The 26,120-nt window shown below is 42.3% G+C and overlaps 1 protein-coding gene across 4 annotated transcripts in view; it reads right to left on the bottom strand.

Moving 5' to 3' along the window:
- Positions 1–26,120, bottom strand: part of swt1 (SWT1 RNA endoribonuclease homolog) — a 170,491-nt gene that overhangs the window by 51,552 nt on the left and 92,819 nt on the right. For all 4 annotated transcript variants that reach the window (XM_070887169.1, XM_070887168.1, XM_070887166.1 and 1 more), the window contains exons 14-16: positions 17,072–17,223; positions 12,058–12,299; positions 11,417–11,560 (exon numbers count right to left, since the gene is read on the bottom strand). In XM_070887169.1, the coding sequence (XP_070743270.1) occupies positions 11,417–11,560; positions 12,058–12,299; positions 17,072–17,223 (538 nt within the window). The remainder of the gene's footprint in view (positions 1–11,416; positions 11,561–12,057; positions 12,300–17,071; positions 17,224–26,120) is intronic.

Here is a 26,120-nt window from a genome sequence, read left to right on the forward strand (position 1 = left end):
TTATTGGTTAAAAATCTATCTATCTGTGACTTGAATACATTCGATGAGATAGCCTCAACTGCTTCCTTGGGCAGAGAATTCCACAGATTCACAACCCTCTGGGAGAAGAAATTCCTTCTCAACTCGGTTTTAAAATGGCTCCCCCGTATTTTGAGGCTGTGCCCCCTAGTTCTAGTCTCCCCGGCCAGTGGAAATAACCTCTCTGCCTCTATCTTGTCTATCCCTTTCATTATTTTAAATGTTTCTATAAGATCACCCCTCATCCTTCTGAACTCCAACGAGTAAAGACCCAGTCTACTCAATCTATCATCATAAGGTAACCACCTCATCTCCGGAATCAGCCTAGTGAATCGTCTCTGTACCCACTCCAAAGCCAGTATATCCTTCCTTAAGTAAGGTGACCAAAACTGCACGCAGTACTCCAGGTGCGGCCTTACCAATACCCTATACAGTTGCAGCAGGACCTCCCTGCTTTTGTACTCCATCCCTCTCGCAATGAAATGTTTAACTGTTTTGCACCGATGATTAAATGTTTTTAAAGGAGTTACATCACAATTGTGAACAGTACTAATTATTTTTCTCCCAATTTCTCCTCTCCCCATCTAGTCTGATGAATGCTTCCAAAGGCACCTTCCCGTTCCTCACTAACGTAACCAATATTCATGGGTGAACCTAGACAGCAAATGTTGGCAGGCTATTCAATCATGTGAAAACCACAACCACCATTCTTCCACTCTCAGCAAATATTCACACATACACACAAGGATGCAAACAAAGAAACATACACACACTCTTTCAGTAGGGGTTGCAATATAATGAACAGAAACAGGATTCCAAACTAATTGTCATCTCTCTAACAAGGTACATCCCAGGAATGAATAAAAATAAGTACAGGAAGGCAAACCCGAGGACTGGGAGAAATTTAGAACTCAGCAGAGGAAGACAAAGGGTTTGATTAGGGCAGGGAAAATAGAGTACGAGAGGAAGTTTGCAGGGAACATTAAGACAGACTGTAAAAGCTTCTATAGATATGTAAAGAGAAAAAGGTTAGTAAAGACAAGCGTAGGTCCCCTGCAGTCAGAATCAGGGGAAGCCATAACAGGGAACAAAGAAATGGCAGACCAATTGAACAAGTACTTTGGTTCGGTATTCACTAAGGAGGACACAAACAACCTTCCGGATATAAAAGGGGTCAGAGGGTCTAGTAAGAAGGAGGAACTAAGGGAAATCCTTATTAGTCGGGAAATTGTGTTGGGGGAAATTGAAGGCCGATAAATCCCCAGGGCCTGATGGACTGCATCCCAGAGTACTTAAGGAAGTGGCCTTGGAAATAGCAGATGCATTGACAGTCATTTTCCAACATTCCGTAGACTCTGGATTAGTTCCTATGGAGTGGAGGATAGCCAATGTAACCCCACTTTTTAAAAAAGGAGGGAGAGAAAACAGGGAATTATAGACCGGTCAGCCTGGGTAAAATGATGGAATCAATTATTAAAGATGTCATAGCAGCGCATTTGGAAAGAGGTGACATAATAGGTCCAAGTCAGCATGGATTTGTGAAAGGGAAATCATGCTTGACAAATCTTCTGGAATTTTTTGAGGATGTTTCCAGTAGAGTGGACAAGGGAGAACCAGTTGATGTGGTGTATTTGGACTTTCAGAAGGCTTTCGACAAGGTCCCACACAAGAGATTAATGTGCAAAGTTAAAGCACATGGGATTGGGTGTAGTGTGCTGACGTGGATTGAGAACTGGTTGGTAGAAAGGAAGTAAAGAGTAGGAGTAAATGGGTACTTTTCAAAATGGCAGGCAGTGACTAGTGAGGTACTGCAAGGTTCTGTGCTGGGGCCCCAGCTGTTTACATTCTACATTAATGATTTAGACGAGGGGATTAAATGCAGCATCTCCAAACTTGCGGATGACACTAAGTTGGGTGGCAGTGTGAGCTGCGAGGAGGATGTTATGAGACTGCAGAGTGACTTGGATAGGTTAGGTGAGTGGGCAAATGCATGGCAGATGAAGTATAATGTGGATAAATGTGAGGTTATCTACTTTGGTGGTAAAAACAGAGAGACAGACTATTATCTGAATGGTGACAGATTAGGAAAAGGGGAGGTGCAACGAGAGCTGGGTGTCATGGTACATCAATCATTGAAGGTTGGCATGCAGGTACAGCAGGCGGTTAAGAAGGCAAATGGCATGTTGGCCTTCATAACGAGGGGATTTGAGTACAGGGGCAGCGAGGTGTTACTACAGTTGTATAGGGCCTTGGTGAGGCCACACCTGGAGTATTGTGTACAGTTTTAGTCTCCTGACTTGAGGAAGGACATTCTTGCTATTGAGGGAGTGCAGCGAAGGTTCACCAGACTGATTCCCAGAATGGCGGGACTGACATATCAAGAAAGACTGGATCAACTGGGCTTGTATTCACTGGAGTTCAGAAGAATGAGAGGGGATCTCATAGAAATGTTTAAAATTCTGACGAGTTTAGACAGGTTAGATGCAGGAAGAACGTTCCCAATGTTGGGGAAGTCCAGAACCAGGGGTCACAGTCTAAGGATAAGGGGTAAGCCATTTAGGACCGGAGATGAGGAGAAACATCTTCACTTAGAGAGTGGTGAACCTGTGGAATTCCCTACCACAGAAAGTTGTTGAGGCCAATTCACTAAATATATTCAAAAAGGAGTTAGATGTAGTCCTTACTACTAGGGAGATCAAGGGGTATGGCAAGAAAGCAGGAATGGGGTACTGAAGTTGCATGTTCAGCCATGAACTCATTGAATGGCGGTGCAGGCTCGAAGGGCCGAATGGCCTACTCCTGCACCTATTTTCTAATTGTAGTACTCTGCTGTTACCCGAGATGAGATCAGCACTGACTGTGGGACATTTCTATGTAGTTCAGCTATTTACTATATTAACCACCACTGATCTTCAAAAAGGCACTGTATTTCTCGCAAGGACAATTATGAAAAAGTAATTTCTGATGTATGATACTAAGTCCTAGAATAGATGAATTCCAAAATGACAATCTTCCACTGCCCGCCTTGCTTTGATAAGGACACAATAAAATGATTTTAAATACTTGATATTTAGTTCAATTCATTTTTTTTTACAAGAAAATAAAATTTTGTGAACTTAAACCATAGGTTAGAAGCTGATCAAAGTTGCAATAGGCTGTAGAAATCAGATGCAGTGAAAAAGCAGTAAAAACTATTAAGAATTGAATATAAATGTTGATATTTACAGAGAGGCGGGGGAGGGGTAGTTCCAGACAGCAAACCCAGAAGTAGGGGTTTCCCAGATGTCTTGCTGAAATTAACAGCAGGGCGCCTTTTACATTTTTTCACCAGGTTTCCCGTCGACAGGGAGTCTGATTGACAGGCTACCTGCCTGTCGGCCGCAAAAGCCTGTGGCACAAAGTCGCAGCTGGGGAGCAAAAAGAAGGGGGGGGGGGGAGGGAGGGATTGATCGCGGGTAGTGGGGAATAGTGGTGGGGGGGGGGGGTGGGGAGGAAAGAGAAGAGCGTGGATCTAGAAGGGAGTCGGGTCAGATCGTGGGGAAGATTGTAGGGATCGTAGATTGTGGAGGTGGTGGGGACGGGGTCAGCCGATCGCAAGGAGGGAAAAGCAGGAAAGCTTGTTGGGCATGGAGGAAATACTCCTGCTTTTCCTGGTCCATAGGCAGTGCTGTAAAATGCACTTGGCTTATGGAACAGATCATGCTCGTCTCCTTTTACCTGCCAGGTTTCTCAAAGCTCGGGAAACTCAGCCGAAATGGGTAAAAAATAAACACCTGTTAAAATGGAGCCACCAATGTTGGTGTGGTGTTTTGCTGTGCACAAAATGGTGGCTGCATCTGCCTATATAAGTCACTGTATTTCCTTGTACGTGAAGAGGTTTGAGACATTTGAGAGACATGTTAAGGTGCCATATACATGTGCGTCTAGCTTTCTTTTAATTACTCAAAACTTATATGATTAAAAGTGTTGTATCTCTACAAATGTGTCTGTGTGATGTAGTGTTGTAAAGACTCTTTGCTAAGAGAAGCAGAGACCACCATCTCCAACCATTCATTCAAGATCAGATCAGCTGCTTTTACAAAAACAGCAGGTTTTGATAAGATGAAAGTTGAGCCTCGCTGAGGCTTCCTCTTCATATTTTGCACACCCCATGCTTCAAATCAATACAATCCTTAATTCAGCTGTGGGAAATGCACTAGTGTGTCTGTGTGTATCTCATGTAAATTTAAATTTATGCTTTACAAGAAAGTGACAGTATTTGCAGTAGCCACCTCTTTCTATTTTATCTGTTTATTGTGTTTGTTTAAATCTCCAAATCTAGTATGTAGATTGCCATTTTCTGATCTTCCAAAAATAGGTTTATATATCACTGAAATCCCACATTAGTGCACGTTGGTAATGTATATACAAGGACAGAAATAAAAACAGTTAGAAGAAGAATATAAACAGAGTAAAGCAAGCAGAGCTGTGGGAAACGTTAGATAGTGTAAGCAGCTTAATCAATTATAGTAGGAGGAACAAAAAGAGAATGAGCAATATAATTTTGTTAAAACAGCGAGGTAAACCTAAAAGGAAAATTAAGTTGAATGATCGGAAAAGCAAGATTGCACAATACTGCAATTGTAATATGAAAAAATGACATCACAGCAAAACAACCAATCAAAAATTACACTATAGATGCCCATTGTAAATAGAAACACTGCACCAATCAAAAAGGTCAGATATGATTCTACACCATTCAGAAAGCTCCTCCATGAAGTTTCACACAGGAGGACGGGACAGACAACATTTTGATGGACAGGTGATCACCAATTTATCTTTGACAAGATGTGCTGGTTTTAATTTTAGATTTATGATTCTGTAGCACCTACCATCACCATCTAAGCCTATTTTAAATTGCTAATTTGATGACCAACTGCAACAGATTTCCTGCATTATAGAAAAAAAAATTATATTTATATAATGCCTTTCACAAGCTCAGGACATCCCAAAGTGCTTTACAACCAATGAAGTACTGTTGTAATGTAGAAAATATGTCAGCCAATTTGGGCACAGCAAGCTCCCACAAACAGTAATGAAATAAATGACCAGGTCATCTCTTTTAGGTGTTCGTCGACGGATAAATGTTGGCCAGGACACCAGGGAGAACTGTCCTGCTTTTCTACAAATAATGTTGTGGAATCTTTTACATTCACTTGAGGGGGCAGACGGGGACTCAGTTAAATGTTTAATCTGAAAGGCGGCGTGTCTGACAGTGCAGCGTTCCCTGCAGCGTCAGCCTAGATTATGTGCTCATGCCTCTGGAATGGAAATTGAACCCACAACCGACTGACACATCCGCTTCTGTATTATAGAGACTGTCCATGTCAGCCATGGCTCAGTGGTGGCACTCCTGCCTCTGAGTCAGAAGGTTGTAATACACTGATTTATCCAAGGGATTGTTTTTGTTTAAGATTTTGAGGCTGCTTCAAATTCAGATCTGATAGCAAACATAACCTGCACCAATATTATGAACCAGATAAAGAAAATAATAATAATCCATTAGATAGGTCAGCACTTCAAACGGCAAGCACAGCATTATACCAAATTCATCTCATTCTCTAACATTACATTTAAAAAGTGCCTAAATTGCCTCTGCTGTGTTGGTAACTCTACTCTCAACATTGAGGCATGGGAGTGGTGCATCAGTGACTGCCAGCTCCCAGTCTTGGCCGCCTGAGGTAGCACATAGGTTGTTGCTCAATTTCCTGATGCAGTTAACTCCTTGGACTAGCTCCAGTGCCAGTGATCTCATTCTTCCAGAAAAGCTTTTCCATATTTTTGCTCATCTTTCCAGACCTGGCATTAAAGGCCCTTCTTACTTTGGAACCCGTCTTGAATCAGAAGCAGAATCCGTGCCCATTTACATTGAAAAAAGGTCTACACCATTTGCTGCAAGAAGCTGCATTACTTTTAACATGAAAACAATAACGAAGATAGACTGAAGAATCAAAGAATGTTAATCTTGAGAACATGGCAATACAGGAACTTTAAAAACTGATTTAATATGCCAAATTAACTGCAAGTCTGTGCAAGAATGCTGCCCAAATCATGTAGGTGACATGCTGATGGCATATATCTTAATATATTTTCTGTCATTTTATTTCCCATTCACTCTTTGTGCTTAATCCATTGATATGTACAGGATCTGAAGTAAAAAAAAAGAGCATGTAATCCATGAATTAATATTCATGAATATAGTTTTAGTACTTAAAAAAAAAAAAGAAACTGGGCAACGTGCATATTGGGTATGGTAGTCATAGAAATGTAGAATCTTAGAAATTTACAGCACGGAAGGAGGCCATTTCAGCTTATCGTGTCCACTCCAGCCAATAAAGAGCTATCCAGCCTAATCCCACTTTCCATCTCTTGGTCTGTAGCTCTGTAGGTTACAGCTCTTCAAGTGCACATCCAAGTACCCTTTAAATGTGGTAAGGGTTTCTGCCTCACCCTTTCAGGCAGTGAGTTCCAGACCCCCACCATCCCCTGGGTGAAAACGTTTCCCCTCAAATCCCCTCTAAACCTCCAAACAATTACTTTAAATCTATGACCCCTGATTGTTAATCCCTCTACTAAGGGAAATAGGTCCTTCCTATCCATTCTATCTAGGCCCCTCATAATTGTATACACCTTAATAAGGTCCCCCTCAGCCTTCTCTGTTCTAAAGAAAACAAACTCAGCCTATCCAATCTTTCCTCATAGCTAAAATTCTCCAGTCCAGGCAACATCCTCGTAAATCTCCTCTGTACCTTCTCTAGTGCAATCACATCTTTCCTGTAATGTGGTGACGAGAACTGCACACATTACTCTAGCTGTGGCCCAACTAGTGTTTTATACAGTTCAAGCATAACCTCCCTGCTCTTGTAGTCTATGCCTCAGCTAATAAAGGCAAGTATTCCTTATCTACCTGGCATGTTACTTTCTGTGGACATGCTGTCCAAGGGTTTCTTTATTCTTCTGCACTTCTCAGCTACCATTTAATACCCCACATTAAAAGAATCCACGCACAGACATTTTTCGCCCTTCAATATGTAGTTCGGGATCTGGAATGTCAGGTCCCTCATTGAAACACCTGTGAATTCATCCCTGTTTGGTGTGGAAGCGGGTCATCCTCGATACGAGGGACTGTCTAATACTATTCCCTTGCATTGTTAGCCCTCCCCAAATGCATTACCTCACACTTCTCCGGATTAAATTCTATTTGCCACTGTTCTGTCCATCTGAAATATCTGATACTTTCCAGCAGTCTACATCTTTCTTCTTCATTATCAAGCACACAGCCGACTTTAGTATCATCTGCAAACTTCTTAATCATACCTCCTACATTCAAGTCTACATCGTTGATATATACCACAAAAAGCAAGGGACCTAGTACTGAGCCCTGCGGAACCTCACTGGAAACAGCCTTCCAGTCACAAAAACACCCATCAACCATTACCCTTTGCTTCCTGCCTCTCAGCCAATTTTGGATCCAACTTGCCACTTTGCCCTGGTAATGTAGTTGTTGTTACTGGACTAGTTATCCAGAGGTCTGGATTAATAATCTTGAGAACGTGAGTGCAAATCTCACCATGGCATTTTGAGAATTTGCAGGTGTTCCTCAGGGGAGTGTCCTAGGCCCAACCATCTTCAGCCACTTCATCAATGACCTTCCCTCCATTATAAGGTCAGAAATGGGAAAGTTCACTAATGACTGCAGTGTTCAGTTCCATTCGCAATCCCTCAGATATTGCAACAGACCTGGACAACATCCAGGCTTGAGCTGGTAAGTGGCAAGTAACATTCGTTCCACACAAGTGGCAGACAATGACCATCTCCAACAAGAGAGAGAGTCTAACCACCTCCCCATGATTTTAAACGGCATTACCATTGTTGCGTCCCCCACCATCAACATCCTGAGGGTCACCATCTGCCAGAAACTTAACTGGACCAGCCACATAAATACTGTGGCTACAAGAGCAGGTCAGAGGCTGGGTATTCTATGGCGAGTGTCTCACGTCCCGACTCCCCAAAGCCTTTCCACCACTTACAAGGCACAAGTCAAGAGTGCAGTGGCATAATCTCCACTTGCCTGGATGAGTGTAGCTCCAACAACACTCAAGAAGCTCAAGACCACCCAGGACAAAGCAGTCCGCTTGATCGGCACCCCATCCACCACCTTAAAAAAACATTTGCTCCCTCCATCATCAGTGCAACATGGCATCAAGTGTGTACCATCAACAAGATGCACTGCAGCAACTTACCAAGGCTACTTGGACGGCACCTCCCAAACCCACAACTTCTAGAAGGACAAGGTCAACATGCGCATGGGAACACCATCACTTCGAGGTTCCCCTCATACACCATCCTGACTTGGAAATATATCGCTGTTTCTTCATTGTCGCTGCATCAAAATCCTGGAACTCCTTACCCAACAGTACTGTGGGAGTACCTTCACCTCACGCACTGCAGTGGTTCAAGAAGGTGGCCCACCACCACCCTTCTTAAGGTCAATTAGAGTTGGGCAATAAATGCTGGCCTTGCCAGCAATGTCCACATCCTGTGAATTAAAAAATAGGTTGTGGACTCCAAGAGACATCCTAGCAACTGACATCAACAGAGGCATGTGTGAGGATATGAGGTTTAGATCATACGTGGAATTTTTTTTGTTTTTAAATAATGTGTAGGATTTGAATAATTTCATTTGGTGCCCTTCTAAAGATTGCGATTAATGAGGAAAGTGATATATCTGTGTGTATATATATCTTAATTATCCATAAACTGCTTTATTTAGACCTCAGGAACAGTATTGGAGGAACTTGGATATCATGTAATGTGGAGAGAATAGAAGGGGGAAACAGAAAATATTATTTGCAGTTCTCCTCCAATTCACACACCATCGTGACATGGAAATACATTGCTGTTCCTTCATCGTTGTTGGGTCAAAATCCTGGCATTCCCTACCTAACAGCACTGTGCTCCTTCAATTCTGGCCTCTTGAGCATCCCAGAATTTAATTGTTCCCCATTGGCGGATTTGCCTTCAGCTGGCAAGGCCCAAGCTCTGCAATTCCATCCCTAAACTTCTCCGCCTCTCTACCGCTTTTTCTTCCTGTAAGACATTCCTTAAAACCAACCTCTTTGACCAAACTTTTGGTCATCTGTCTTAATATCTCCTTATGTGGCTTGGTGTCAAATTTTGTTTGATAATGCTCCTATGAAGTACCTTGGGACATTTTACTAATTTAAAGGCGCTATATAAATACAAGTTGCTGTTATTGTGGGAGTACCTTCACCACATAAGACTGCAGCAGTTCAAGAAGGCAGCTCACCACCACCTACGCAACGGCAAATAGGGATGGGAAATAAACGCTGGCCTTGCCAGTGATGCCCACATCCCATGAATGAATAAATAAAAACAAAATTGTTCAACTTCCATGCCTGTGGTGTTGGCAACAACACCAAAGTAAAATTGCGGCAGCTGGGAAGACTAAGCAAAAATCCCACATTAAGGGGCACAACAGCAATATAAAAGCAGCTAGACTTACTTTAAAGAAAGTCTTACTTGCTTGAAAAAAACATTACTAAGATTTAAAAATGTGAGTCCCAGGACTTTACAAGGTGCACACTGTACTCCTATTTCTAATTCACATTTAACATATGCTATTTCACAGCAGCTATGGCTACTGCTCTTCTTTCTCATGCTCCCCAAGTCTTTAAAACAGTCAACAAAAGGTGCAACCAAATTATTTAGAGTAAAAAGTTAAAGAAAGTTCTGCCTCTAAAACCAAGCGACGGCTTCAAGTTCTGACACCAGCAACGGCCCAGTCAACCCTGCAATTACATATTAAATTCCTCTTCCTCTATGTAATTCAGGTTAGCGGTTAGTGAATGTAACAGCATTTGTGGGAAAAACAAGATCCTGATAAATCATAGCCACAAAAAATAATATTCAGATAACAATCCAGGATCACTATTTTTTAAACTATAAGCAGCATAGAGTGTGCTGTTGCATTTAAATTGTAAATATTTTATGCTCCATGTACTTTTTTTTTAATTAATGAGAGCTAGTTTCCAACTCTAGTGAGCTGGAAGCCAAAACAGCTTGCCAGCTGAATATTTTGTAGCATGACTTTACTGTTGTTCACCAAGCGAATCAGTAGAACCAAGTTTAACAAAACACACCTTGATGGAATAATTCCGAAACCTAGAGATGCTAGCCACAATCTCTGACTTCATTTTCTCACTAATATAAATTCTACAATCCCCATTCCACATGTAGTTTACCAGCAATATGGGGACATTTTTCTTGTCCATCGTTTTCTCTATAACTATAACCAAAAATACCAACTTGAACAACATTAATTAAGGAAATTCAAAAATACAAAGTGCTTTATTATTTGGACGACAGACTGATACGGACCATAGTTAGTGCTCCACACCTTTGCAATGCAAATATAAGTACTTTACTAATTACATGTCGAGTGTATTTTGTCCCATGGCTGTAAAATTCCACTCCACAAAGGGAACATTTCTTGCCAGATTTATTATTCCCCGTTTCCTTGCTTCATTTCCTTCTTTGTAGCTATAGCTACTCTATCCAGCTTCATTAACCATCTTCTCATCTATACCAGAAGATGTTTATTATCTCTAGATAAAATTTAAATATTAGTTTTTTTAAACTGAATGATCAAATGTAATTAGAAGATGCTGGAAATACACAGCTAGTTCGTTCAGCACCTGAAAACTGGTGGGGCAGGGCCGAGGGGGCGGTGGGGGGTGGAAGATGAGTTAATGATTCAGGTAGAGACCCTTCAGCTTTACTGCTTCTGATGCAGGATTCCTACTTGAAACATTAATTTGTTCTCTTTTCAGATGCTGACAGACCCATGTATTTTCAGCATTTTTTGTTTTTATTTAAGTTTCAAGTTGCCGTTCCTTGTGAATGAAGAGTTAACAGACAATTTAAAAAAACATTCTGGTCATCAAGCAGCCAGTAGCTTTACCATTTGTTCCAGCACAGGTTTACACAATAATAGCAGAATGTGCCTTAAAGTAGAATACAAAAGTGTTCCATGTTTAAAAGTTTTTCTCGCTTGCTAATAAGATAACCCATAAGGTTTGTTACATTATAATACTTAGGGTTTCTGCATGTAGTGAGTGGGCATGGATTGATACAATGTTCAGCAATTCTGTTTGTACAATTATTAGATCTCATCACTGGGAGAATGGAAGAGTTATGTAAAATGCATTCATGACGGTAGTCAGATAATGTATTGCTCTTAATATAATCGTCAAATGATACTTGGAAACAAACTACATTAAATTAAAATACTTTCCAACTGCTTTATGCATTCCTCTTAGGACAATTAGATGCTCACCTTTGAATTCCTGCCAGCAGTTCTTTTACAGCAGGCATCAACCTCTGCAGGCTCTGAAATGCTTCCTCAGGAAGTGGGAGCTTGCTGTCGATTACAACAGCTAAAGAGTTGTGAGGAAGGTTAAACGTTGCAAAAATTAACGAGCTGTGGAAAAAATATTCAAAAATATTAATCTCATGTACTGTCATATAAGACCAAAAAACAAATGTTGATTTACTAGCACAAAAATGTTCCTTTATTATGAATATTTTATTTACAGAATTTCCCATTCAATTAAAAAAAACCCTCTCTGTTTTAACTTGTGAGCAAGTAAGCAGATTGTAAGTTCTTGGAATTCCAGTTTGGTGGTCTATTTGAGTTTGTCATAGTCATTCAGTTGGTCTACCTTTCATAGATTTCAAACATGTACAGCAATCTCCTCAACTTTATCTACAATATAACAGTCTTTGTCATCTCCAATACCCAAGTTTAAACTTCATCATTCGGTTTCTCTAGCCCAATCAACACCTGTATATCATAGCTGTGTAAGAAGTAAAATTACTGTTTTGGGAAACAGCCAAGAATTTGCCTATATCAAAACTGTGTACTACTTTGACTAATATATACTTACATATGTAGCAGTACACAATGCATTTTTATACCTGTATTTGTTTATTATATTCCAGACGTTCTCAAAGGTGGCCCAGATTTGTTGGCTTTTGCTCACATCTTGAGAGTTTTCCATCTCCGACGTGGGGTATCCAGTATTACAGGTGAACGGAAACAGAGTTACATTTCTCCCTGAATCAGGGTTCAAAGGTGACTCAACTGAAATTTTCAACTTTTCAGAAGACTCTTCTGACTTTTCTGAAGATTTTGAATGTAGTTCATTTTTGCTACCATCCTTCAGGAGGGAAGAAAAAAGATTCCTTACTATAAATCACCAAATATTCATAACATAAGAAATGGGAAAAGGAGTAGGCCATACGGCCCCTCGAGCCTGCTCCGCCATTCAATAAGATCATGGCTGATCTGATATGGACTAAACTCCACTTTCCTGCCCGCTCCCATTACCCCTTATCGTTTAAGAAACTGTCTATTTCTGTCTTAAATTTATTCCATGTCCCAGCTTCCACAGCTCTGTGAGGCAGCGGATTCCACAGATTTACAACCCTCAGAAGAAATTTCTCCTCATCTCTGTTTTTAATGGGAAGCCCCTTATTCTAAGATCATGGCCTCCAATTCTAGTCTCCCCCATCAGTGGAAACATCCTCTCTGCATCCACTTTGTCAAGCCCCCTCATAATCTTATACATTTCGATAAGATCACCTCTCATTCTTCTGAATTCCATGAGTGGAGGCCCAACCTTTCCTCATAAGTCAACCCCCTCATCCCCGGAATCAACCTAGTGAACCTTCTCTGAACTGCCTCCAAAGCAAGTATATCCTTTCGTAAATATGGAAACCAAAACTGCACGCAGTATTCCAGGTGTGGCCTCACCAATACCTTATATAGCTGTAGCAAGACTTCCCTGCTTTTATACTCCATCCCCATTGCAATAAAGGCCAAGATACCATTGGCCTTCCTGATCACTTGCTTTATCTACATAGTATCCTTTTGCGTTTCATGCACTAGTACCCTCAGGTCCCGCTTTGCAATCTTTTTCCATTTAAATAATAACTTGCTCTGATTTTTTCTGCCAAAGTGCATGACCTCACACTTTCCAACATTATACTCCATCTGCCAAATTTTTGCCCACTCACTTAGTCTGTCTATGTCCTTTTGCAGATTTTGTGTGTCCTCTTCACACATTGCTGACGATTCAAAGATGGAAGAAAAGCAAACTTGGCTACATTAAAATCTATATTAACGACTTGGAAGAAGGGACTGAGTGTAAGTAGTTGGGGTCCCAGCACTGATCCCTGCGGCACCCCACTAGTTACTGGTTGCCAACCAGAGAATGAACATTTATCTCGACTCTGTTCTCTGTTAGTTAGCCAATCCTCTATCCATAACAACATAAGAAATTGGAACAGGAGTAGGCCATACGACCCCTCGAGCCTGCTCCGCCATTCAATAAGATCATGGACTCAGCTCCACTTCTCCCCCCGCTCCCCATGCTAATATATTACCCCCAACCCCGTGAACTTTTATCTTGTGCAGTAACCTTTTATGTGGCATCTTGTCAAATGCCTTCTGGAAGTCCAAATACACCACATCCACTGGTTCCCCTTTATCCACCATGTTCGTTACATCTTCGAAGAACTCCAGCAAATTTGTCAAACATGACTTCCCCTTCATAAATCCATGCTGACTCTACCTGACCAAATTTTGCTTTTCCAAATGTCCTGCTACTGCTTCTTTAATAATGGACTCCAACATTTTCCCAATCACAGATGTTAGGCTAACTGGTCTATAGCTTCATGCTATTTGTTTGCCTCCTTTTTTAAATAGGTGCATTACATTTGCAGTTTTCCAATCCGCTGGGACCTCCCCAGAATCCAGAGAATTTTGGTAAATTACAACCAATGCATCCACAATCCCTGCTGCTACTTTGCTTAAGACCCTAGGATGCAAGCCATTAGGTCCAGGGGATTTATCTGCCTTTAGTCCCATTATCTTACTGAGTACCACTTCCTTAGTGATCATGATTGTATTAAGGTCCTCCCCCCCATAGCCCCTTGGCTATCCACTGTTGGAATATTGTTCATGTCCTCTACCGTAAAGACTGATACAAAATATTTGTTCAGAGTTTCTGCCATCTCCATGTTCCCCATTACTAATTACCTGGTCTCGTCCTCTAAGGGACCAACATTTACTTTAGCCACTCTTTTCCTTTTTATATACCTATAGAAACTCTCGCTATCTGTTTTTATATTGTGTACTAGTTTACTTTCATAGTCTATCTTCCCTTTCTTAGTCATTTTTTTAAAGTAATTCTTTGCTGGCTTTTAAAAGCTTCCCAGTCTTCTGTCCTCCCACTAGTTCATGGGTTTCCTTTTTCTCTAAATTTGCTCCCTTCTCTAGGGAAGGTATTGACTTGTTGGGCTTACGTATGGTTCCACAGGTACCAGGTACCTAACATCCAATTCTTAGCTCAAAGTCTAGACAGTTCGACTATTCGAATCTGGATAACATCAAGGTTGAGCTCAATGCTCATCTGATGTCCACATCCATGCACTTTTCAGCATTCTTGTGATTTAAATAAAAGAATGCAGACTCACGCACCAAAACTGGCCAGATTGACAGTGGCCAGTGGGCGGGAGCGGGAATTTGTGGCAAGTGGTCACATCTGGGAACGATCCCTGGTAATTAGTGGAGTGGAGGGGGATGGGGATGGGGGATCTGGTTGCGATTGCGTGGAGGGGGTGGTAGCCTGGTGCCATGAAGGTCCAAGGCTTCCTAGTGAGGCCCGGAGGAGCACTATTGCCCTTCCTGGCCCATAAAGAAACATGAAAAATAAACTTAAAACGCCTTCTGTGCCTCTTCTGGCCCAGGATCCAGTTTTCAGCAGATTTTGCCTAACAGGAGAGTAGACACTGCTCCCTCTCCGCAGAACTTGATGACATTCTTGGACCTCATGTGCATATTTAAAGTAGGAACTCGATTCCTTGCTGCGGGTATCCTGCTCAGCTGCTCAAAAGAGCAGGTTAACATAGGGACACGGCAGGAAGTGGGATTAGAGGGGGTAAGGGACTCCCGTTATTTTACCCCCCCCCCCCAACGACCCGGCAGGATGAGACAGTTAAAATTGCAGCCAAAATATCTGTTCACAAGTGGCATCTAAAGTGCGACTTTACAGCATAAAGCAGAAAACAAAGAGAGCATTACTATATACCAGTAATTGTATGTGTATTGCTATTTAGAACATTTAGGATTGAGAGACAAATTTCAACTTCTCCTTTAAGAAACAAAATAGGTTTCAGTGTAACATCAAGCAAGGAGAGAGCAAATAGTAAGAAGTTGAGTACTCAAATAGTTTTACTGGGGAGCCCAAATAAATATAAGTGGGTTAAAACTGCACTGTGTAATCTTAGCCATGGTGCTTTGGAAAGCAGAAAAAACTTTCATGACCTCAGGACATCCAAAAGCATTTCTAAAGTGAAGTCACTGTTGTAATGTAGGGAAACCCACCAGCCAATTTGCGCACAGCAAAATCCTAGAAACAGCAATGAGATAAATGACCAGACAATCTTTTTTTTTGCTGGTTGAGGGATAAATATTGGTCAGGACAGTGGGCTCCCCTGCTTTAATCGGTGCCATGGGATCTTTTTATGTACCCATGGGGGCTGTCAGGGCTCTGTTTAATGTCTCAGCTGAAAGACAGCACCTCTGATAGTGCTGCATTGAAGTGTCAGCCTAGATTATGTGCTCAAGTCTCTAAAGTGGGGTTTGAACCCACTACCTTATGACTCAAACGCAAGAGTGTTAATACTGAGCCAAGGCTGACACCTTGAAACTGTGTTTGTCATTAACACTGTATTTCACAATTTCAGGCATCAAAAGACCAAACAACACAGATGGTTTGCAAGAGCTAGGAGAATGAAAGCTAGAAATAAAGTAGTTTGGTTTCCTTCTTGGCCTCCCAGCCTCCAACTTCCATAAACTCGAACTTCCCCAAAACTCTGCTTTATGTATCCTGTCATGCACTAAGTCCCGTTTACCCATCACGTCTATCCTTGCTGACCTACATTGGTACCTATGCCCCAACACTTTAAATTAAAAATTCAGTTCCTCATCTTTAAATCCCTAATTGCCTCAACCCACTCTTAAACTTTGCTAGCCTGATAATCCCTAGTCCTCGAACACTCTGTGGTTCTTTCACAAGTCTCTTATACATACCCACCTCCCTTCAGCTATCTAAATCCTCTGTGGAACTCCCTCATTAAATCTCTCTATATCTTCTCCTTTAAAAACCTCTTCAAAACCCAAATACTTGACCAAGCTTTTGGTCAGTCCTTCTAATCAATCCTTTTCTGGCTCGTATTCCATTTTTTGTGCATCTATCTGTGGGGCCCTGGAGCAATGTTTTATGTTAAAAGATGCTATGTAAATAGGAAGTCGTTATTGTTTGAATTAATTACTAGTTCAATCAAAACTCCAATTTACAGGAAAGCTAAAGGTTCATTACAATAAAGAATACTCTTTACTAACTATTCTCAGCCACTTGTCTTCCCATCATGATGCCCTCTTACCTTTCCCACTCTTCTCGCCCCATTCCATCCAGTTCACGGGTCTTCCACCCATCCAGTCAGTGGGCACTCTTCTCTCTCCCGGTTCAGAGGCATTCTCCATCGAACCTGTCCCATCCCACATGGTGCAACCTACTCACACCATTAATCCCATCTCTTTCCCCCAAATCTATGCAGTCTCCTGAGAGGCAAATCAGAAAAAGCCTTGCGTGGGGAATCAGGAAACAGAGGATGTCGACTGTCTTCGGGGAACTGCAGAGCTGCAGTTCAGAGTTAAAGGCTTCTCAGCTGCGATATGGCTCGCAGTCTGCCACTTGAGTAGCATCAGTCTAAAATTTCACTAAATTTGGTACCGGTACTGTTAAAAATGGACAGTTAATGATTCATGCCATTGCTTTCATCCAGAACAGAATGAACTTTCACCTAGTATAACAGCTATGCCAATATTACATATGACTATACAATTTTAAAAAGTATAAGGTACCTCAGAAACCTTCTTAAGCAACTCATCCACGTTAGCCAAGGTGTGCGGGAGAACACCGCCATAATCTGATCTTGAGCTGAAGGCTTGTAATAGCTTTTGGGATTCTAGCAACATCCAGGTAAGAGTAAAACGATTATATTCTGGGCTCTTATCTAGATGGTTAAAAAGACAAATTAGGTTGAAGGTAGTAAAACAGATACTCCTTTTAAACAAATGTTAGCCCAGGGGGCTCATTGTAAGGGGAGGCAGAGGTGCTGATTTGCTCACCCATTGGCTGGAATTTTAACTTGGAGGCAGGTAGGGAGCGGTAAGGCTGGAATACGGTCAGGAAACCTCGGAGAACAGATGTCCTTCAGGCCCTGCCGAATTTAACGGCAGGGCCTGATTAACATTTTGTTTTTCTGTTGCCCACCCAAAACCAGCCAGATGGAATGGCTGTCTCGCAAGTAGGCCTGCAGTAGCAGGTCACAAAGAGAAGGAAGGGATTGGGGGAGTGGGGTCAGAAGGCCGGAGTTTGCCGGTGAGGTCGGGAGCTGCAGTTCGGCGAGGTGAGGGGTTGGAGATTGGAGGGGGTGTCAGAGGCTGAAGATCGTCGGAGGGGTCGGGAGCCACAGTCGGGGGCTACAGTTTGTCGGCGAGGTGAGGGGCTTGAGGTTGAGGGGAGGGGTCAGGGGCTGAAGATCGTCGGAGGGGTCAGGAGCCAGAGTCGGGGGCTACAGTTTGTCGGCGAGGTCAGGGGCTAGAGGTTGAGGGGAGGGGTCAGGGGCTGAAGATTGTCGGCAAGGCAGAGGGCTGAAGATCGTCAGAGGGGACAGAGGTTGGAGGGGGAAATCAGAGATCGGGGGCCTTGTGGGGCTGGAAGGGGGATGGGAGAGAATATCGGAGGCCAGGTGGAGAGATCAAAGGAAGGTCGGAAGCAGGGGCTTGGCGAGGCAGGAACGCTGGATCCGGTAGGCAAGTAGAAAGACAATTACCTCCTGGATCCAACAGTCCTCGATTGCCTTTACTTGGCAGATTCCCCGAGGCCTGGGAATCCCATCTGCCCACAGTTAAATTTAAAATGCTGGATCACCATGAGGCAACCCAGCCTCATTATACAGTAATATTTGAAGTGCCAACCAGCCTCCTGGGAACGGAATTCCCTGCCCGTACCCCATCCACATCCGTTAAAACCGGAAATGGATGTGTTGGAGACGGGTTGGTATCAGGATTCAAAGTTTTTAAACTTTAATCTCCCGCCCGACCTCAACCCACCAGCTTTTGGGGATTAAAATTCCCTTCATTGTGTCAGTGCCTGGTAGGCTTTGGTTAAACCACCAGGGCTGTGACTGTTGCCCTATTTAGATGGGATGGAGTGAGCTCCAGATGGTTGGTGTGCGACTTACGTAGGAGGTGTTGCTGACATTTTGTCCCACTGGCAGCAGTAAGACGGACCAGATTGCAAAACAACCCAGCAATTACCCACAATGCAACATGCACAAAAGAACAATGGCAGTACAAAAAATATTAGTTCATTAGCCTTTTACCGTGGTTTCTTAACATCTAAGCAACAGTTTCACAAGCAACTGACAAATGGCTCTAAAGCACCTCGAGATTTAATACTATTAAATAAAAATGTACATTTAAAACTACAAATCATTTTTTTTTAGATGATATATATATATATATAATATATATATATATATATTATATATATATAAAATTTAAAACATACTGGGTAGGAATACAGCTTTAATCATTTCCCACTCATGGGTTTAATTAACTTCTTAGCTGTCATTGTAAACAGACTAAAATTATATCTCAACACAATGCTGCATCAGCCTAAAGTTCAAGTATGCCTTGTAAAACTTTCTCATTTGTATTTGAATGAGTTGTGTCTATATGCAGAATTCCATAACAATTATTATTTACATATTATACTGTTATACAGTTCACTGGGGAACACTTTATTTACTTTCAAGGAAATTCTTTCGAAATCTGTGAGCAATAACACAATTAATGCATTTCTTTCCAAATTCTTTCACTGGTGAAATATATTCTTCCCTCATTTCCATCCACCAGCAACCACTATACCTTAGCACTTCTGTATAAACGCTACCAAATTCCAGTAATCCTATCTGAGATTTTCCAAATGCCAAGATCCCCCTCCAGGGCTGTCAGAAATGAATATATGTTAGTCGCTTAAAGTCAATCAAATACTAGACCAAAAGTAACCCAATATTATGTTGCCTAATTAGCTGAAACAAACTCCAATGACTATGCTACTTGAAGAACTGGGATTGTAGGAGAATTCAGTCCAACCAAATGACTAGTGTTATTACTGATGAATAAAAGGTTTCCACTAACACTAATATTTTAAATTAAAGAACATAATTAATTTGTCAAAATCACACCTCTGCATCACCGAGGTCTTCAATGCATTCAGTGAATTTACACAGGTTAGCAACTTTCTCTGCAACTGCAACTAAATGGGAAAAGTACTATTTTGAATTGAAAATAAAACTGGATTGCCTCCTAAAAGCGAGCTTTGTGTATTTGGCCGACAGAAATGTAACTATGTTGGTTCCCTATATAGAAGTAACAAAAAGATAAATATGCATCCGGTATGAAACAACATTAAATTAACCATTTGCATTTCATCTTAATCTATATTTTAATATAAAAAAACAAAATGGCAGAATAGTTCCAGTTCTTTATTTTTTATTGAATGCTCATTACTTTTTGTGCTTTGTTTGGTGCTTGGTCGTGCACTAAATGTAGTTACTTGCACCGATTCCTTAACTCCAGGTAAGGTTTTTCTGTGCGGACGTTTTCTGGCCTAAGTTAGTTTGGAGCAACTATTTTTGCTGGCCAAACTCGCTTAAATGGCCAAAACAGGCGTAAGTGGCTGGGAACGCCCCCTTTGAAAAAAAAACAAACTTACATTGGTGCAAATTAAATGGCCAGAATTGCAACTAAAAAGATACTCCAGAAAAATCAAGTTGCTCCAAAGAAACGGAGCAATTCCTGGGAAATTTGGGCCCTATGCAACTAAAAAAAATGGAGTCATGCAAAAAGCCAACTTGAAATAATATCATGTAAAACTTAAGCAATCAAGGTCTTTAAAAATGATAAAGGGATTCAATAGGGTAGTTACAGAGAAACTATTTCCTCTGGTGGGGAAATCTTAAAACTGCATCTAGGCCATTTAGGAGTAAAATGAGAAAGCACTTTTTCACACAAAGGGTAGTGGAGATCTGGAACTCTTTCTCTCTTCCGCCCGCCCGCCCCCTGCCCACCCCCACCAAAGCTTGTGGTTTCTTGGTCAATTGAGATTTTTAAGACTGACATGAATAGACGTTTGTTAGGTAAAGGTATCAAGGGATATAACGAAAAGGTGGATATATGCAGATTAGCCATGATCTAATTAAAAGCAGAACAAGCTCGAAAGACTGAATGGCCGACTCCTGTTCCTATATGCCATAGGTGAAAATATGCCAAAGCAGTGCAACAAATGTAACTTTAGTGTCCATACTCTCTTTTGTAAATACTCGCATTGTCCAGTAAAATAATAGTTATCACAATAAATAATCCTCTCAAGTTGCAGCCCACTTTTGCTCTGATTTGGGCCAAAGCCTAGGTCAGGACTAGGTTCTGTGGTTTGGTACAAGGTATTGTATTTGTTTAGGGGACTCGAGGTATTCCCGAGTGTTCCCAGATCTTGCACTGGGCTCTTTGTGTCAAAGTTCCCACCGACTTCTAGTTTATGGGCCCAATTTTGGCTATGACTTGCATCAATTTTTTTGGAGTAAGTTGTTTTTCTGGCATAAGTTTAAAAAAATGCCATTTTCCCCCCAAAATTTGCTCTAGATTAAGTCAGTTAGGTACGATTTTTTTTAGTTCCGTTTTTTTTTCCAAATGGGGGCGTTCCCAGACACGTCGGTTTTGGCCATTTATGCCACTTTGGCCAGCTAAAACTTACTCCAAATCGTCTTAAGTCAGCGTATGTGGCCAGCTCTGAAAAACATTGCAGGCAGTTAAGAATTCGGCGCAGGTTAGTACATTTAAAGCACCAAGACTTACAAAGCACTAAACAAAGGCCAAAAAGTAATAAGCAAATAGTTAACAAATAAAAAATAGAAGGAAGCTGAGGACCTGCACCAAGACTTATAAAGCACTAAACAAACCACAAAAAGTAATAAGCAATCAATCAATAACAAATAAAAAATAGAAGTCCTACCTTTATGCCAGAATCAAGCTGTTTTTTTTTTTAAAAGTCCCCCCCCCCTCAAAACACACTTTCTTACCCCCCGCCCCCTCTCCTCCTCCTCCTCCTTCTTCCCCGCCCACCCCCTCCTCCACTTCCTTCCCCGCCCCACCCCTTCCTCCTCCTCCTTCCCCGCCCCACCCCCCCACCTCCCTCCTCCTCCTCCTCCTTCCCCACCCCCCCACCCCCCTCCTCCTCCTCCTCCTTCCCCACCCCCCCTCCTCCTCCTTCCCCGCCCCACCCCCCCCTCCTCCTCCTCCTCCTTCCCCACCCCTCCTCCTTCCCCCCTCCCCTCCTCCTCCTCCTCCTCCTTCCCCCTCCCCCTTCTTCTCCCCTCCCCTCCTCCTCCTTCCCCCCACCACCCCCCTCCTCCTCCTTCCCCCCACAACCCCCCTCCTCCTCCTTCCCCCCACAACCCCCCTCCTCCTCCTTCCCCCCACAACCCCCCTCCTCCTCCTTCCCCCCACCACCCCCCTCCTCCTCCTTCCCCCCACCACCCCCCTCCTCCTCCTTCCCCCCACCACCCCCCTCCTCCTCCTCCTCCTGTTGCTCCGCCCCCCACTTCACTATCTATTCCACGCTGGGACACCGGAGACTCGGCAGAGCAGGCAGGATGGGGCCCCTTTTTTTCGGCGCCGTTTCCAGTGTGCAAACTTTTAAGGTAAGTGCGCCGAAAAAAGGGATTGGGGAAAATTGAGCCCTATATATCTGACGCAAAGTACAGTCAACACCAACGAGCAGGAGGATCTCGTGCATTTAAAGGAGCCACAGTGTTAAATACTCCATTACACCAACCACATATTGGGGATTGTCAACAGAGATGTCAACCTTTTAAATGTTGAAATTAGTGATGTAGCCGCTCCAAATTTTGCCAGGGATTGGGTGTCCATGGGCAGAGCCAGTCCAGGGGCAAGTTTTAAGCATATTTGGAGGCATAGGAATGGCTTTTTCCTTACTTGCACACTCTGAACCTTGCTTTGAAAACCATTAAATTAAAAGCTCTTTAAAAAAATGTTGACTGAGCATAAGTGTAAGACATACACTCAATTTAATTACACAACAATCCTTCAAAATGTTTTTTATACAAGCAATGTAAATTGTTCTTTTAGGTTAATATAGACAACCAAGCTTTGTGAGAAGGTTTGTTTAGAAAATGATTTGAACATGCCCTGCAGCCAGATACTTTCTACTTCATGCATTCGCCATCTAAAACTTTAATTCTAATTTCCCTCACCATCATTGCGTTATCTCACATTAAAAGCAACTCCATCCGTCAAAGTTTAACTGAATAAAATAAAAATGATCACTGGAGGTGGTAAATTTATCAATTATTACCTGGGCTCCAGGTAGTACACAGCCTACGCCAGTAGTTCAGACAATAAATTTAAGCACGCCACTGAAGCCAGAATCAATAGTGTCATCAATTGTTTAAACTCTCGTGATCCAAGACTTCTCTCTTCTCCTCTCCCCCACCCCCGCAGCCAATTTTGTGCCCTTGTATGGAGAAACTAGTTCTCAAAGCAACGGGATGCACTTGTGCAAACAGAATTCAACATCCCAATTGTGAGTTTAGCAGCAGCACATTTAAGTGAGACCTGCAAACAAATGGCACTTTCGGTTAATAAACTAGCCAAAAAATTAGGTACCTGCCCAAGGCCATTTTTCCCCGCACAGCAAGACAAAACCTAGCGTAATTGTCTTGCCAAATCTAGCAATACTGACCTCCACTGAGTGCCATCAAATCCAAGGCTCATACACTCCACACTACAAAACCCAGGCTACTTGCCCATGTTATTAAAACCCAGGGCCTCCCCCTTACTAGTGCTGCTAAACAATTAGTTACCGACTACCATCTTGCCATGTATTGCCTTGCCTTGCTTAAAAAAAAAAGATACATATAATAAAGAACACTTTTATAGTTTTTCATGGAAAACTGCAAATTCAATCCCCAAAATACTGTTAAAAAAATCCCAGAATACCATGTAATGAAATCACACTTTGACTTATTTAGTCATGAAATTGGTGTCTCTGATATACTACATGGTATAATATCCCTGTTGTTAAAAAAAAAACTCTTATTCACTTTGAGCAACACCATCGGAACATTGAAAGAGGAGTAGGCCAGTTAGCCCCTCGAACCTGTTCCACCATTTAATGAGATCATGGCTGATCTATGACTTAACTCCATATACTTACTTTGCTCCATGTCTCTTAATACCTTTGGTTAACAAAAATCTAGCAATCTCAGATTTAAAATAACGATTGACCTAGTATCAACTACCATTTGTGTAAGAGTTCCAAACCTCTACCACCCTTTGGGCCCAAGTTTCCACATGATTTGTGCCTGATTTTTAGGAGCAACTGGTGGAGAACGGACTATCTTAGAAATCACAATTCTCCACATTTTTTTTTCTGCAGTTCTAGTCAGGTAGAACAGTTCCACTTTGGAACAGAATTTTTTCTTCAAAAGGGGGCGTGTCCGGCCACTGACGCCTGATTTCAAAGTTTCCACAGTGAAAACGTACTCCAAATTAACTTAGAATGGAGCAAGAGAAGATTTTTGTTGAACTGAAAAAACCTTGTCTACACATTAAAAAATCAGGCGCAGGTTACAAATTAGGCGTCCAGAACGAGGTGGGGGGGGAGGGGAAGTCATTAAATTCTATAATAAATCCTTATTTATACTTATACAAATAAATCCAACCTGAATAAACATTTATAAGCAAAGAAAAGATTAAATAAACCATCTTCCTACCTGTATAAAAGTGCTTCAGCCAGGGAGAATGCTGCAGGCGTTCGTTCCCGCCGGGGGGGGTGGGGGAAAGGAGAAAGCCGTTCGTTCCTGCCGGGGGGGGGGGGGGGAGGAAGGGAGGAGGAGGCAGCCGTTTGTTCCCGACGGCGGGCGGGGAGGGGGAGGGAAAGGGCTGCCTCAACTTTCTGAGGCTTCCTACGAACTTCTCAGTGCTGATGGCAATGTGCTTTTATTAAAAAAATGTTCAAAAATTAAACAGCTACAAAGAACTACAAAAATGGCCGAGTGCCAATGTTTCCTTCACACTGCGCGTGCATGAACGCTGCAACGCACAGTGTTGCCGGCAGGAAAAAAAACTAATTTAAATGGTACCCGCCCCCTCCCACTTACAAAATCGGCACGAGTGTAGGCTCCGCCCCCCGGGCACCGCACCAAACAGACAAGGAGCTGCAGGGCGCTCCAGAATCGCACGGTTTTTTTCCGGCGCCGTTTTAGGCGCAAAAAACGGGCGCCCAGCTCGGAGGGGCGCCCGTTTTTTATCGTGTGGAAACTTGGGCCCAATGTGTGTAGATTTGTTTCCTAACTTCACTCCTGAAAGGCCTTGCTCCAATTTTTAGGCTATGTCCCTTGTCGTCATGCATATTTCAGATTTCAGATTTTTCAGCCCCTTTAACACAGCACATTTGGATAAGCAAAATTTGATCAGGCAGAGTCAGCATGGATTTATGAAGGGGAAGTCATGTTTGACAAATTTGCTGGAGTTCTTCGAGGAAGTAACGAACATGGTGGATAAAGGGGAACCAGTGGATGTAGTGTATTTGGACTTCCAGAAGGCATTTGATAAGGTGCCACATAAAAGGTTACTGCACAAGATAAAAGTTCATGGGGTTGGGGATAATATATTAGCATGGGGAGTGGGCGGGGAAGTGGAGCTGAGTCCATGATCAAATCAGCCATGATCTTATTGAATGGCAGAGCGGGCTCGAGGGGCCGTATGGCCTACTCCTGTTCCTATTTCTTATGTTCTTATGGATAGAGGATTGGCTAACTAACAGAAAACAGAGATGGGATAAATGGGTCATTTTCCAGTTAGTAAACAGTAACTAGTGGGGTGCCACAGGGATCGGTGCTGGGTCCTCAACTATTTACAATCTATATTAATGATTTGGATGAATGGATTGAGTGTAATGTAGCCAAGATTGCTGATGATACAAAGATGAGTAGGAAAGCAAGTTGTGAGTCGGACACAAAAAAATCTGTAAAGGGATATAGATAGGCCAAGTGAGTGGGCAAAAATTTGGCAGATGGAGTATGATGTGGGAAAATGTGAGGTTATCCACTTTGGCAGAAAAAATAAAAAAGCTAATTATTATTTAAATGGAGAAAAATTGCAAAATGCTGCAGTGCATGAAACACAATAGGTACAGCAAGTAATCAGGAAGGCAAATGGAATGTTGGCCTTCATTGCAAGAGGGATAGAGTATAAAAGCAGAGAAGTCCTGCTACAACTGTTCAGGGTATTGGTGAGGCCACACCTAGAGTACTGCGTACAGCTTTGGTCTCCTTATTTAAGAAGGGATATACTTACATTGGTGGCAGTTCAGAGAAGGTTCACGAGGTTGATTCCTGAGATGAAGGATTTGACTTATGAAGAAAGGTTGAGTAGGTTGGGCTTATACTCATTGGAGTTTAGAAAAATAAGAGTTGATCTTATTCAAACATATAAGATAATGAGGGGGCTCGACAAGGTAGATGCAGAGAGGATGTTTTCATTCATGGGGGAATCTAGAACTAGGGGGCATAGTTTCAGAATAAGTGGTTGCCCATTTAAAACTGAGACGAGGAAGAATTTCTTTTCTCAGAGGCTTGTAAATCTGTGGAATTCTCTGCTCCAGAGAGCGGTGGAGGCTGAGTCATTGAATATATTTAAGGCAGAGATAGACAGATTTTTGAGCGATAAGGGAATAAAGGGTTATGGGGAGCGGGCAGGGAAGTGGAGTTGAGCCCATGATCAGATCAGCCATGATCTTATTGAATGGCGGAGCAAGCTC

This window comes from Pristiophorus japonicus, chromosome 8, assembly GCF_044704955.1.
Source record: "Pristiophorus japonicus isolate sPriJap1 chromosome 8, sPriJap1.hap1, whole genome shotgun sequence".
NCBI classification, from domain to species: domain Eukaryota; kingdom Metazoa; phylum Chordata; class Chondrichthyes; family Pristiophoridae; genus Pristiophorus; species Pristiophorus japonicus.